The 16164-nt window shown below is 39.9% G+C and overlaps 1 protein-coding gene across 4 annotated transcripts in view; it reads right to left on the bottom strand.

Annotated features, from left to right (window-relative positions):
• The window catches only part of WDR61 (WD repeat domain 61), a 334576-nt gene that overhangs the window by 272196 nt on the left and 46216 nt on the right, over positions 1–16164 (bottom strand). For all 4 annotated transcript variants that reach the window (XM_044077826.1, XM_044077828.1, XM_044077827.1 and 1 more), the window contains exons 4-5: positions 15423–15528; positions 6840–7012 (exon numbers count right to left, since the gene is read on the bottom strand). In XM_044077826.1, coding sequence (XP_043933761.1) covers positions 6840–7012; positions 15423–15528 — 279 coding nt within the window. The remainder of the gene's footprint in view (positions 1–6839; positions 7013–15422; positions 15529–16164) is intronic.

Here is a 16164-nt window from a genome sequence, read left to right as displayed (position 1 = left end):
AAGGTGGTCCACACAGCCTACCTGGACCTCGCAAAAGCCTTCGATACAATACTCCACTCGGGCATTATAGAGAAGCTCACCAGCTTAAATATAAACCCCTATGTCACTAGATGGGTTGCAAACTGGCTCAAAGACAGAACCCACATGGTTAGAATTGCTGGAGCCATGTCAGACTCCAAAACAGTTACAAGTGGCGTCCCACAAGGCTCAGTCCTGGGACCTCTCTTGTTCGGTATATATTTCTCGGAGGTACAGGCCAACACGGAAGGACTGCGGCTGACCAAGTTCGCAGATGACTGCAAACTGGGCGCCATAATCGACTCTCCATCTGACACAAGCATCCTCCAAAAGGGCCTCATAGAAACAGACAACTGGGGCCAGAGCCATGGCCTCAAGCTAAACGCCAAAAAGTGTATAGTCATCACTTTGACAAAAACAAAGTGCCCACAAATTACCACATAGGTGGTAATCCATTAAGTACAGAAGAAGTAATTAGGGACCTGGGGACTCAAGTTGATAACAATCTCTCATTTGACAACCACGTGGCCAAAGTGGTTAGAAAAACATTTTATATAGCCCACCTAATCGTGAAGGGATTCACATCTAGATCAGGGGAGGTCATCGTGCCTCTTTACTCATCCCTCATCAGGCCCATAATTGAGTACAATGACCCTTTTGGGATGCACCTTACCAGACACCTGCTGCAACTGGAAAGACCCCAAAGGTACCTCACCAAGAGGATCAAAGGGCTCAAACAGATGCCATATGCTGCACGGTTAAAGAAACTCCAGCTCTACTCTGTGGCATACCGCCTGCTCAGAGGCGATCTATGCCTGACGTATAAAGCCATGTCCAACCCGGAATTAATGGACATGCTGCACCTCAGAAAATCCAAATCCCATTGAGCTACGTGCTCGAGAGACTTGAACCTCAGCACTGAAATAAATAGGACATGCTGGAGGGACAGATTCATAACCCAGAGGCTCCCTTCACTCTGGAATAAAATCCCAGTCCAGGTTAGGCAGAGTCCAGCATTGACTCTCTTCAAGAGGAATCTTGATGAGTGGATGGGAGATCGTAGGTTTACCCCGGGTATCACTTCTGTGTCACTGTTAGACAGAGGCACAGTATACTAACCTCGAAAAAGGGCATAGCAAAATTAATTTAAAATGGGTGGTGAAAGCCAAACACACTCTGGCTAGGCTTATAAAAGCCCTAGGGCACATAGCCTAGTATGAACCTATGAACCTGTGAAGTACAAATAGGACTCTGTCATTGTCCATGTTGGTGTGAATGACCGGAGACGTACCTCCTGGACTACATGAAAAGAGACATGGAAGACCTCTCCGATCTTGTAGCCCAGCAGGCATGATCCTAGCCCTGAGTAGCATCCTGCCATCGCACAGAATGATACCACAGTACAAGGACAAAATGACTGACTTCAACAATTGGCTAATCTTCTGGTGTCAGTCTAAGGGGATTCAGTATCGGTCTGCCTGGGACGACATGGTCGATAGCCCACGATGCTTTGCCAAAAATGGCCTCACCTGTCACCCCTGGGATTCCGGATACTGGCCAAAGCTCTTGCCACCCCTATAGTTCTTTTTTTAGGTTCATAGGTAGGTACTAGGCTATCGGCCCTGGGGCCTATGCAAGCCCAGCCAAAAAGGTATCATGGCTTTTGCCACCCAAGAAATTTATTTTCCTGTGCCACTGTTGAGCAGAGCCACAGAGGTGATCCCAAGGTCCAAATGACAAATTCATCATTGGAACAGGCAAGCAAAAAATGAGGGTAATGCTACTCAATGCTAGAAGTCTAAATCCCACAATGCACTCCTTAAAATGGAGAACATCGATGTCTGTGCAGTGACTGAGACCTGGTTCAAGGCTCCAAGAGAGCACCTCTGCATTACCAGGTTATAACTCGTACCACACTTTTCAGCCATCTAACCTGGACCAGAACACCAAAGGCGGAGGTGTGTCCATATTCATTAAGGATATCCACACCTCCAGGCTAGCTGCACGAAATTATGCATCCGAGGTTATCCAAGTGCAACTAACTCTGGGCAAAACTGCAATCCAAACTGTAGCTTGCTACAGATCCCCCACAATGCCCCAGGATTCCCACTCCTCTTTTCTTGATATACTGGAAAATATTAGGGTTCAACCAAACACCCTAATAATGGGAGATTTCAACTACCCCACCATTAACCGGGAAAACTACTCATGTACCAACTCCTTCACTCAACGCATTCTGGAATTCATAAATTCCAATGCCCTACATCAGCTTATCCACACCCCCACCAGGGGCAACAATATCCTAGACCTAGTCATTACCAACATGAGTGACCAGTGTTCCACACTTGAAGTCAACTCCTCGTTGGTCAGATCCGACCATAAGTTAATCACCTTAGATATCCACATCTCACGCCCACCCACCCCCTCCCCCCATTAAGGAAACCACGGTGAAAAATTTCTCCAAAGCCAACTTCATGCTTCTTAAGACAGAAGTGGCGAACTTCATGCAGATGGACAATACAGTTACGACTGCTGAATCTTACACAAATGCACTCTATAAGCACTTCCACGAGTGCATGGATCGTGCTATCCCAAACAACCAAGACGCTCTCCTCCAAAAAAAAGGAAGGCAATCTGGTGGTCCCCTGCCATAAACCTTACAACAGAAGGAGAAACTGTTGCAAAAGAGAGTAAAATCCCATGAATGGAGGAGCTCCCTGGTTAGCCTCGGTAAGAAACTGAGATCCCTTATAAGATCCTTCAAAGCTAGCTACAAAAACAAAATCGCCACTGATTCTAGGGACAACCACAAAGCATTCTATAGCTATGTCAAGAATCTCAATGGCAACACCCAGATCTGCTCTGAGTTACAGCACAACGGCGCGAAAATTACAGAACCAACTGACATTGCCAACATCCTGGCACATAGGTTCAGTGCTAACTTTACCCCCCTCTCACCCCCTTAAAGGGCCCATATCTATACAGGAAGAATGCAGAGTCCCTGTAATCACAACTACGCAGGTAAAAGCTGCACTCTCTAAAGCCAAAAAGACAGCATCCATGGGACCGGACAACATCCCAGACTGCGTTTTTCATGAACTTCAAAATGAACTGGCTCCCCACCCAAGTACCATGTTCAATCATAGCCTCACGTCAAGCTTTGTGCCCACTGAATTGCGCACAGCAACAGTTATCCCACTCCACAAAGGGGGTGCCATCACTGATCTCAGGAACTATCGCCCTATTAGCCTGATGAGCCTGGTCTGTAAGGCCATGGAACGCATCATCATGGAATTCATAAACAAAGACATTGGTAATCTCCAAACTCTGGACCCCACCCAGTTCGGGTTTGTGAAAGGCAGATCATGCCTCCTGAATCTGATTGACTTCTTTGAGGCAGTCACCAAAACCGTAGACGAGGGTAAGATGGTTCACACAGCCTATCTTGACCTCGCCAAGGCTTTCGACACCATCCCCATTCTGGAATTTTAGCTAAACTCACTAAACTAAGTATAAATTCCTATGTCACAAGATGGGTTGCCAACTGGCTCACTGACAAAACCCACACTGCAAAAGTTGCAGACTCCAAATCTGACTTCAAACCAGTGACAAGTGGAGTACCACAGGGTTCAGTCCTGGGACCTCTCCTGTTTGGTATCTACTTCTCTGAAGTACAGCCTAACACAGAAGGCCTTTGGCTAGCAAAGTTCGCAGATGACTGCAAACTAGGAGCTATAGTCGAGTCCCCAAATGATGTGGACATCCTACAGAAGGGCCTCACTGACACAGAAACCTGGTGTCAGAGCCATGGCCTCAAGCTCAATGCCAAAAAGTGCACTGCCATCCCCTTTGGTAAAAACTCTGTACCCATGAACTACCACATAGGCGGCAGTCTACTTAATGCCAAATGTGTGATAGGAGACCTTGGGATCCAGGTGGACAGTAATCTCTCCTTTGATAATCACATCGCCACAGTAGTCCAGAAATCCTTCTAAGTAGCACACCTCATCACAAAAGGGTTCTCATCCAGGAAAAAAAAAAAAGAGGTCACTGTTCCCATCTACTTGACACTCATTAGACCCATTATAGAATACAATGCCCCTTTTGGAATGTACCTCACAAGACATCTGCAGCAGCTGGAAAGGCCACAGAAGTACCTCACAAAGAGACAAACAGATGTCCTACACTAACTGTCTCAAAAAACTCCAGCTTTACTCTCCTGCACATCGCCTACTCTGAGGTGATCTCTGCCTAACATATAAAGCTATGTTAAACCCAGAGCTGTTGGACATGCTACACCTAAAGAAATCCCAGGCCGTCCGAGCTACACGCTTTAGGGACCTAAACCATGTCACCACAATAAACAGGACATGCTGGAGGGATAGATTCCTGTCCCAGAGACTTCCCATACTCTGGAACAAGCTACCTATGTCAAGCAAAGTTCCTTATTAGCACTCTTCAAGAAAAATCTTGAGTGAATGCGAAATAGGAAATACACCCCGGGGATCACTTCTGTGGCTCGGCTCGATAGGGACACAGGAAAATAACCTTCTTGGGTGGCGTAAGCCAGGGAACCTTGTTGGCTAGGCTTACTTAGGCCCTTGGGACGATAGCCTAGTACCTACCTATGAGTAAAACCTATTAGTAAACTGGACAGAATACAGCGGAAATATATCAAGGACATACATGGATGTGAAAATTTATGTTATTATAAATGACTAAAATATCTCAACTTGTACAGTGTTTCTTACAGACACTTAAGAGAAGACCTTATTAAGGTATATAAGGATTTAGAGACAACTACCTATGAAAATGTTTGGGGTTATCAAAACTCAACACAGAATCAGACAACCTATGCAGAAGTTCATACAAGAATGAGAGGTGTACTTAATTTTGCTTTGACAGAAGCTGATGCATGGAATAGACTACCAAATTAAATTAAAGCAAGCACTAGTAAGATATTTTTAAGAACAACCTGGACGCTTATTATGGGAATAACTGTTTTTGGTATATTGGCAGGCTAGGAGGGCATTATTGCTCATGCCTGAAATATCTGTATGGAAAAACAGTTAAAAAATTATTGCCAAACCTGAAATATGACACACCATTGCTAATCAGTGTACAGTTCCTTAAAACAAAAAGTGCTGAACATGTACTCAGAAGAAGGGAAAAGGATGACCACGATGAATAACCACCGAGCTTGAAGTTAGGAGTTGGAAGACCAAAAGGTCTAAACCTAGGGTTGAACATTACAAAAGCCTGACATATCACAATGTACTTTCACCTCAAAAGATGACTTCAAAGTGAGTCAGCAATATTTAACTTATTTAATAACTAACATTTTCTGTTCAAATTTTGGAATGGAAATGTGTGAAACATTCAGATTTTGGAATGGAAATATACAAAGACAGTGTTGTGGTTCAGGAAGTGTCCCACAAGTGACACTAAATCCTGCTGTAAAAAAATGTTGTCCTTTAGAGCAGTTACAAGGAAATGCTCACAGACTTAAGGTAAGACTCATCTCTGGCAGTTAACAGTAATGTAGAACATTTGAAATATTCATCATAAGGATCCACATCATGAAATCTGAGGTGTCACCAATTACATAGTTTATTTTTTTTTTTCCTGTCAAACATCCCTTTAATATATGCAGAAACTATGCAGTTAGTTGAAGAACCACAGATGGCAGTTTGTAAATCTGATGGAAAAAAAATTGAAACTCAAAGTTATGAGGAAATGTCTGCAATATTAAACAGATGCTGGGATTCATGAACAATGTGCCCAATGAAGAAGGGCTGAAACCATAAGCAATTCATAAAAACAGTTACGCCAATGGGCAAAACTTTGTACATGTACATGGACTTACCCAAACTGTGTAAACACTGTAGTCAAAGTAGGGTATATATGCAAAGTGCATCTCCATTTCACTGCATGATATTTAAGAAGTAATAGACAACTGGGGCTAGGCTTGTCCTATCTCCACAAACTACAGGGCCAGAGCAGTGTACCAACAGTTGTTTAAGATGGCAGAGGAGTACAGCAGCCTGCTGTTACATGATGGTGTTCAGTACTAAACAGATGAACATCAGTGAAAACTATGTAAATTCCTGTACAAATTTCACTTTTCTGGTATCAAACTGCTATCCATTCTGCTGTCCCAGTTGCATAAGGTAACCTGCTACCATAGCCATAACTGGACCACCAACCTTCAGCAGTACTCCTGCCAGCAGAAGGGGGAAAAATACGACTTTTTTCAATAAGCAGCGGACTGCCGAGGAGTCTCAGAAGTCTATGATTCAGGGGGAAAAATATAACTGCAAGTGTGTAGATGGCGAGTATAGGTTTTGGAGGGAATAAAAAACACAATATAAGGATTGTTTGGACAGGGTGCACATCAGACTACCCCATGTATAACTTTTTACTCTGTACCATTCAGCTATCTGAAGTACTTTCTGTACAAGGAGAATCAGCACCCCTCATATGCCTGTAAATTGGCCTTTGTCCTGGGTGTGCATGGCAGAAAGAATGACTTTCTATTTTGCAGAGTAACCCTTAGCAGACAACTCGGCATAAGGGCTGCCAAGGGCTACTTCACAGATCAAAAGGACAGTGCAAGCTCAAAAATGTTAATGGAATGCAGAAGCACTAAGCTCGGTGCCATTCTGCCATGACGTTGATAACTCACTAACAGAAACAGTCACGTGTTCAGAAATCATCCAGTGCCACAAATAAAGGTATCTCCATTATTATTTAAAGAAGAAACATGCCTTAAAAATGTTTTAAGCATCTAAAAGTGGAAACAAACCCAGATCTGTACTTACCAGGTCCTGCATCCATAGACTTGATCTGCTTCCCAGACTCTAAATCCCAGAGACGGATATGTGCATCAAGGGAACTAGAAGCTGCAATGTTACCTGTATGACTAATATCCACAGACACAACCCCCAGCTGATGGCCTTCCAAGGTCCACTGTAAATCAAGCCTTTCATCTCTCCTGTAAACAGAACATCCACAGTGTTAACAGACAGGCATTACACACACAGACAAGGGAAAAAAAATAATACTACTGCCTTCAGTCTAACCTGGACTAAAATAACTATTTCAGAGTCAAGGGCGAGCCAATGTATTGAAGGTAAGTGGGCATTTCAGTTTTGGCATTAAAGTAGGGTCTGAAATGTTCAGTGATTTAAAAGATACACACTTACTATGCCAAGCACAACTGCATCCAGACCTCCATACTCAACAGTGCAACAGCCAATGGAAGCACTCATTAGACCAGATTTTAACATTAGCATATTTGGCTGATGTACCCTGCTCTCACAGACATGGCAATGGATGGCACAACTTACTGTTCCCTACAATGACTGTGGGGCAGGAAGCAGCCTTAGTGCAGCATTGTTCAACTGCTGCAATTACAGCCATAGTGATCAGAAAACAACAATGGGGACCCCATGGCCTGCAACACTTACAAAGCACATTCTATTTTGAGTAAAAAAAACTTACATCCATGGCTGACAAGGGTGCAATATTCAAAAGGAGATGGCATGTGATGTGATAACTATGGATTTATTTCCATTCATGAGCCAAAAATACTTTCCTGTTCAAAGCATCTGCTAAATGGACTTATAAACTTTAATATAAACTTGTATTTGCAAGGCCACACCAAAAACCAAACTGTTACATTGCAAAGATGTAGGATCTGGTTCCTCCTTACTTGCACATCACAGTATTGTAGTACTGACTTTTTTTAATTTCTCCAAGTCTTTTTGGTTTCTAATACTATGACCCCATTCCTAAGTCAAAGTATGATTAAAGTTCATGATATTAGTGCTGTTTCAATCTTTTATATTAGACGGAAGTGATCTTCGCAGCACCCACAATTATCCCAGTAATGACTCCTGCAATTCGTACAGTTACATATACTGACAAATATGATTGCAAATTCATTTTTATAAGATCCACTGCTCCTACTACTACTGGAACCACCTGGGTATCTTTCTTCCATATTCCCCTCCTTTTCTGCCTGTAAAGCCTGGCATTCTATGACTTAGTGTCTCTCTGTATGTAAGACACTGTAGTCACTGGGTGTAGCAATCTCCATGATCAATGTTACTTTTGTCGTCTTTTTATGGACTACTATATCTGGCTTTCTCACATCTAATTTTTTGAACTGTTGGTAATGATCCCATGTGATATAAACTTCATAATTTTCTAGGACTACTATATCTGGCTTTCTCACATCTAATTTTTGAACTATTGGTAATGATCCCATGTGATATAAAATTCATAATTATCTATGATGCTTTGTTCATAGGTTCATACTAGGCTATCTGCCCTAGGGCATTTATAAGCCTAGCCAGAGTGTGTTTGGCTTTCACCACCCATTTTAAATAAATTTTGCTATGCCCATTTTCGAGGTTAGTATACTGTGCCTCTGTCTAACAGTGACACAGAAGTGATCAGCATGTCCTATTTATTTCAATGCTGAGGTTCAAGTCTCAAGGCGCATGTCCATTAATTCGGGTTGGACATGGTTTTCAGGCACAGATGTATGCCACTGAGTAGAGCTAGAGTTTCTTTTGTTTCCAGTACTTTTTAGCTACTTCAATATTATAATGTTTGTACAATCCCCAATGCAACAGTCTTGCCACATTATTATGCCTTTCAGTAAACAGTCCTTCTGCCATTAGTATATCACAACCAGCAACAAGATGTGCAACTCTTTCCAATTCTGATTTAAACCACAAAAAATACCATCCAAGCGAAAAACAAAACACAAACCAACAAAAAAAACTTAGCAAAATGGTTAGCCTGGAAACCACCAAAAACAAAGGATGGATAAAATATAAAGTTTTTAATAAAACATTAAGCGCTTACGTCCCAAAAATTTAGGGCTTCATCAGAACTGTTTTTATACATGCCCACCATCCTTCTTAAATGCTGAAATGCGGGAAATGTCAACTAATCAAGTTGCAATCATTCAATAAAATTGTTCAATTAAAATATCTAAAAGTATTTAAGAGGTATAGCAAAATAAATTACCCTAAACTTAAACACTCAAGAAAAAATTGTAGATAGCAAGTGTAACTTCCTTCAAAACTCCACAGTCTAACCAACACAATTTAAATATTTTAAATAAAAAAAAAACAATCAAAACAAAAAGATACAATTTTGAAAGAGCTGGTACAAAGTGCCAGTTCAAAGTGAAGGACATTCAGGAACTTCTACTGCATACATTATTCCCTGCACCATAAAAAAAAAATCATTGTATACATAAGTAGGTGCCATAGGAGTAAACTGGAAACAACCAACTAAAAATGTAAAAAACTTAATATATATAAAAAAAAATAAGAATTTAAAAATATGAAAATGTCACATGTTACAATCTAATAACCCTTAATTTCAGCGCAATTGAAATAGAAATAGCATCATTAAGGCCAAGCTTATCACTGGCATTTAAGCGTAGCTGCCACAAAAGTTCCTTTTATTCAAGGACGGTACCCCAGGAACCACCCATGGGGTTCTGAGATACCCGTTCTAAAATGAAAAATAAAATTTTGATTTTCAACACATGCAACTTTATGTTTATAAAGTGCATTCATCTCACGTCAGTATTTGATATCTTGGGGATGTTCATAAATTCTCATATGAAGCAAACGCTCAGTCTTCCAAATGTAAAAAGAAAAACAGGCATCGCAAAAAGCCATATATAGCTATGGCATCACATTTAAAATTTAATTTAAACCTACAAACAAATACAATACTAGGCAATCTAATAACCTCCCCTTCGTACATCAAACTACGTTGTTTACAGGTACACATCTTTTGGTGCCCTTAGCAGACCCTCCACGAGTACTGTATACAGAGGTCCTCTCAAATTTTCTCCTTAAAGTTGTTGCATCTTTTAAAAGTAAAATGGGGAGCATCATCCCCCAATTCTCTTAAGGCAGGGTCACTCCCTAATATTTTTCAATTAGCCTTAACCAACCTCGTAATCATATAACATTCATAGGAGTTTTTCAATATAAGCTTTCTAATGAAACCCATCTCATTTTTCTTGCTGCTATTAACATTATTCATCTCATGAAGCTTTTTAGCATCCCCATTTCCTAGAGTGGGAAGAAAGTTGGAATCCCTTCCAGTGATGACCTCCTCGAGTAGTTAAGCAGGATAACCTCTATCTCACAACATATATTTTAAGCACTCCAGTCCAGCTACAGCTAGAAAAATAACTAAACCGGACGTCTTTGTTCAGTGTTTTGTTTTGTAGTTCGAGGAATCGAGAGTCCCCTCAATCCACACTACTGCAGAGGTGTTAAAACTGTTGTTGCCCTGAGTGACCCTTGCAGAATCAATTTCCCAGACTACAAAAGAAAACCCTGAACAAAGGCCTGCAATTTAGTTACTTTTTTGGCTGTAGCTGGATAACTTCAAAGTATAGTGTAAAACAAGGTCTGAACCAAACATAAACGAGGGTGATTAGAGACAAAAAAGAAGCAGTCCTTTTACAGAAGGTAAAGAAAACAACAGTGACCCTCCCAAATCCCATTATAAGTCAATGGCATGGGAATTCAAAGTTACTTCCTTATGTCTAGCACGAGTCACACAAACTATTATGGGAAAGAGAAAGGGTTGAGGGAGTACAAGATCACTTTGATCTATCAAGCCCCATTGGCAGCCATGTTGTGGAAAACAGGCTAAAATTACAAAATAAAGCACTTAGAGTGATTTTCAGGTGTTAAAATAGGTCGGGGAAACAAAGAGTGAAAAAAAAACATTTTTTTTTAAGTTCTGGGCGAATTTTCCTTTAACCATTCCTGCATTCAATCCTGATCAACATGAGGTTGTTCCAAGAGTATTCTATACTTGTAAATATATTTAATCATTTTCCATATTTCTTGCTTTCTCATCTTATCATTCACCTTATATTCTTTATTTTGTTTTTTTGCCACATTCAGTTGCTGCCTGATTTTTTTTTTTTTTTTTTTTTTTTTATATACTCTGGTTCGATTCCCATTCTCGTTTGATGACAATATGCTTCTGCTAAACTAAGCAGGGAAGTCATTGTAGACAGTCTCCTGTTTCAAAACGTTCACAACATTTGGGTCTTGTGAGGTCAGCAGATATGTATGCAGTGCCATGGATTGCAGATCTATATGTATAATTCATTTCGAGGAGGCCCACCCCTCTTTCAGAACAGGGAATATAACAGTCTTGGTATGCACTGATTTTTATAAATCACTTGATGAGCATGAAGCATCCTTTTTTTTCTGTCCAATGTACCCAACACTTTTTGGGGCCAGTCAATCACTCCAAAACTGCAAGCTGGGACAGGAAGAGCAAATTGGTCTATAGCTTGGACTTTGCTCCTACCTGTCAACTCTGTTTTCAGTATTAATTTTAGTCTTCTAAAATATTCCTAAGTTTTATTCGCATTTGTTCATGCTTTACTGTTGATCCTTCATCAATTCCCAAATATTTATACACTCCCTCTTGCTCAAATATTTATACACTCCCTCTTGCTCAAGTTCTTTTATATCACATTCCTGTCCCAAACTGATGTTTTCTTGGTGCTGCAACTTTCCTGCTTTAAAGGTTGCTTTTGCACATTTATCAAAGCCAAATGATATTCTTATATGAAAACGTTTTGATCACATGCAGTTGTGCTTTCAGTTCCTCATCTGATGAGCTATAGTTTTAAATAATCTACAAAAAGAAGATGAGAAGTCTTAAAACTTTGTAGCCATGACCTAACCTGTTAAGTAGAAAGCTTAATTGGTTAACAGCAAGACAAACGAGCATCACTAACAGTCACCGTGGAATATTCCCCTTTGAATTTTTATCCCATGAAATAATAAATTTGTCCTTTATCATGGCTTAACTGCAAAGTGGTTTGCCACTGTTTCATGGTCACTGTAATGTTAATTGATCAGTGTAGGTTGTATCTTATACATTTTTAAGCATTCTTTTACCCATGAACGTGGGATACTGTTGAATGCTTTTTTGTAGTCTATCCATGCCATACTTAGATTCTTCCCCTTTTTACAGTTCTCCATTATGACTTTAGCAGCAAATAGCTGTTTGTTCCATATGACTTTCTTTTATTAGCCTTTTGTTCTATTGCCATGATTGCATTTTCTTCTAAATGACTATAAACTCTGTTGGCATGAATTCCAGTGTATAGTTTATACATCATCAGAAGGCAAGTTATTGGTCTATAGTTTTCAGGATAGCTTGCAGGTTTGCTCTTAAGGAGAACTGTTTTTTCCTGTTGTTAACCAAGCTGGTGTCTGTTTGGAGTGTGCATATAAATATAAATACTGGCTGTATTGTTTTGAAGGTGTCCTTGCAGGCTGTCTGGGCCCTGTGCACCATTCTCATCCCCATATGGTTTGAGAGAAAATACTTTTCCTGTCGAGATTAGTCATCCTGCCCTGCCAGGATAGTGAAGTGGGGTGCCAAAGCACAAGTCAAACAGGTTACTGGGTATTAAACTTTATATGCTGGATAAAAGCAGACCAGTGTAGATCAAGCATTAACTTTTGTTCCCCGAAAGAAATTCCTTTCTTCCTACCTCAACTACGAAAAGAGAGACTTTTCAGTTAATATCTGGAATGACTCTGCATTTACCAACTTCTTGAGACATCATAAAAGTAGATCTAGTATTAAGTTCATGTCATTTTTCTTTTGTTTGGAATTAGAAACTGAGTGGGGAAATAAAAATCAACACCTAACCTGAAAGTGCCTTTTGCACTGCTTTAAACTACAAACCATGTTATCACCTACAATAAGGAAGTCCATGCAGCATGATAATACTGACGTTTTTTAACCAATTTGACTGTACAGTCTGAATTGTTTGCAAAACCGTGTGTGTGTGTGTGTGTGTGTGTGTGTGTGTGTGTGTGTGTGTGTGTGTGTGTGTGTGTGTGTGTGTGTGTGTGTGTGTGTGTTTGGGGTTAATCATTTATTTTTATCACAAAGAATGAGGACTCAAAACTTGCTTCCTATGGATATCAGAGAAGGGAAAGGAGGGTAAGCAGGATGGGTTGCACCCTTTTTTTTTTTTAAACTCGGAATCTGATTTGTAAATAGCTTGCTTTTGTTAACATTGTTGAAACAGTTCTTTAACACAGTTTTGTGTTTATAGACAAGTAGCATACAGATACGTTTACTGAAGTACAGTACTAGGTGCATATATTTCTATAAAACTGGGAAAATAGTTTTAGAGCTCTTTTATAAATTTATAAAGTCATCTGTAGAGAAACCAAACAAGATTTTATACAGCACTGAAGTTTTAAGACTAACATCGCTCAAACTTTGATGTAAACTACAAACTATGCTAGTTTGCTTAAAACTAACCCTAAGATGACAGTTTTTGCAAAAGCTTTTATGTTCAGTGTAGTAGCTAAATGTTAGTTTATACTGCAGTACTAATGCTCCAACAGTAATGCTAATACTAGAAACACACCAAAACGTTTCCTAAATTTGCTCTAAGAATGGAAAATTGATGAGACCACGTAACAAATAGTTTAAAGATCATATGAAAACTTTTTACAACTTCTTTTTGCTGTACATATGTACTCGCCATGTAAAGTGGGCTTTCCAATTCAAAAATATTTAGTTTCACTTCAATTACATTAGGCGATACAGTTAATGAGCACAAAAACAGATACAGTTAATGAGCACAAAAACAGAGTTCATATGTACTGTATGCTGTGCAGCTTTCCTGTTATTTTCTGATTCTGTGTCACTTGGTGGCGTATTCTGACAATGTCTTAAAGGCCAAACAGTGTGCAGTTCAGTACCTCAAGGTATGGAAGGCAGTCTTACTACGCCAGAAACAGGTACCGAGATTCGGCAACATTGTACATTACTGAATTTCATCACCTGTTCTGAGCAACTTGGTGCAGACCACATTTAATGTCATTCTGATTTGCTATGCAGCCAACGTTTTTACAAAGATCACCACCTAGTGCAACATCTGAAAACTTTCCAGGTGCACAGTGCCATGTAAAATGCCTTGCTGGAATCCAGAAAATACTGTATTTACAACTTAACCTGATTTACTACTATAATCACATGGGCAAAGATCACTATCAAATGTATCAGATCCACCCAATGTAAAGCCAGGCCATTTACTGTCCTGCATATCACTGGTAGACAGTACAGCTGTAGCTGCCTCATCTAGAGCCCAGTGACAGATGAGATAGTGTCCCATCCTCTCAGTTCTTCAAGTGAACAGCAAAATAAAAAGACTTCAGCTTTCACTGCAACAAGCCAGTTGGTACATTTCTACCAATCAGCTTCCTACAGCCAAACACACACACCCTCATCTTAAAAAAGGATCTCTCCTCCAGGGCGGTAACCCCCACCCCACTCACCCTTACTATGCTACTGGCTGACAGTGTAGAACAAGTTTTTCCCCCCAAAAGGAATTCCATCATTTACCTACTACAGCTGTTAAGCTAAACTGACCTGTGCTCTCCGGATCTATCACCTGCTACCACTATTTAGGAAAGGAACATTAATACTTCAGCAGTCCTGGAAGAACAATATATCATCCCATGATTTGTTTCAAAATTTCGTAAGCAATTTCAGGGAACTACCACATGTATACTGAAAATGACAGTGTTCTATCTACATTTACATCTCTCCTACCATTGTAGGAAATTAGTAAAGGCCAAATATGCAGTATGATGAACTTTCATATTTTTAAATTACTGTATTATTTCTGCTATGCACCTTTCTGATGACAGTGCTTTGTCAAGTACAAGACTGGGTTAGTAAATGTTACTGCACATACCAGCAGAAACAGGTATTGTAGTTCAAGCTTAAGGGTGAAAAATAAATGTTCCGCCCTTTCATAACAGCTGCTATTCTTCCGGCAACAAAACTATGCCCTTAATTCTATATACACACACAAAAACAAGTACGTAAACACCCGTACTGTTTTCATTAACTGCATTTCAAACGATGATCTTAACAGACCCCCATGACACAACATTAACTAAACCAATGTATTAAGAATGAAACAAGACACAATGGGGTTTACTAGCATGCCAGATGTCATTTAGATGGCAGCAGTTCACTTTTACTACTGACTTCAAGTTGAAACTGCTAAATATTTTTACCACCACCAGAAAACACCCTTGGGATGTCACGTGTACAGATGTACACATATAGACCACAGATATACAAATAAGCTTATCTTGCATCCTCAGAAATTTGCAGCCATTTCTTTTATTTTTGAAAAGATCAACATTACAAAACAGTACGTCCAAGAAAAAGACAGGTATTTGATAATCCAGTGATTCAAATCTCCCCTCAAACTTAGACATGCAAACAAATAAAAGGCTGCCTTCTCAACAGCATGTATTAAATTAAGATGAAATTGCACTGCGTACCATTTCCAGACTTTGACAAGATCATCTAATGAGCCTGTGATTATGGTTTCAGATCCGTCTCTATCATGTTTTCCCCAAGCTGTAGCCCATATGGCATCATCGTGTGCTGTGGAGAAAAAAATCACAGTAAGAGAATTAAAAAAAATAAATAAAATAAAATAAATAAATACACATGTATCCTTTTCACTACTGAAGGGACACCCTGACCCCATGTGCAAAATGGGAAAAGAGGTTGAGGATGGATGGATGAATTCTTACAAAATGTAAACATATTACCATACAATTAGTGGCTACAATCCACAGTGCCATAAACACCTTTCATACTCAAAAACTTCAATTTCCCATACAAAAATTATTCCAGACATTTAAATGCACAAAGTATCACAAACAAATTGGACAGTATCATCAGTGGACAAATAGTACTACTACTAATGTTATGGCTATAAGTGAAACCTGGCTGAACAACCATCACTGCATCAACCTTCCTAGATAAATAACATATTCCTAGACAACTGCCCGAGAGAAATATAGGCTGTGGGGTTATTCTACTTGTTAGACACCCAAACTGCTCAGCCACACTAATAGCAACCAGTCCCATACCCTCTACAAACACCTCCAATTCTCTACTTTGTTCTCTCACATTAGCCTCCTATCTCAAGATACTAGTAGCAATTGCATATATCCCTCTCTGTCTAGTACTCCAATTTTTGAAGATACTGTCACGGATATAATAAACCACACA

The sequence above is a fragment of the Protopterus annectens genome, chromosome 7.part0 (genome assembly GCF_019279795.1).
Source record: "Protopterus annectens isolate FY-2018-M chromosome 7.part0, PAN1.0, whole genome shotgun sequence".
Classification (NCBI taxonomy): Eukaryota; Metazoa; Chordata; order Ceratodontiformes; family Protopteridae; genus Protopterus; species Protopterus annectens.
Note: the sequence above shows the minus strand (reverse complement) of the source record. Positions and strands in the feature narration are given on the sequence as shown.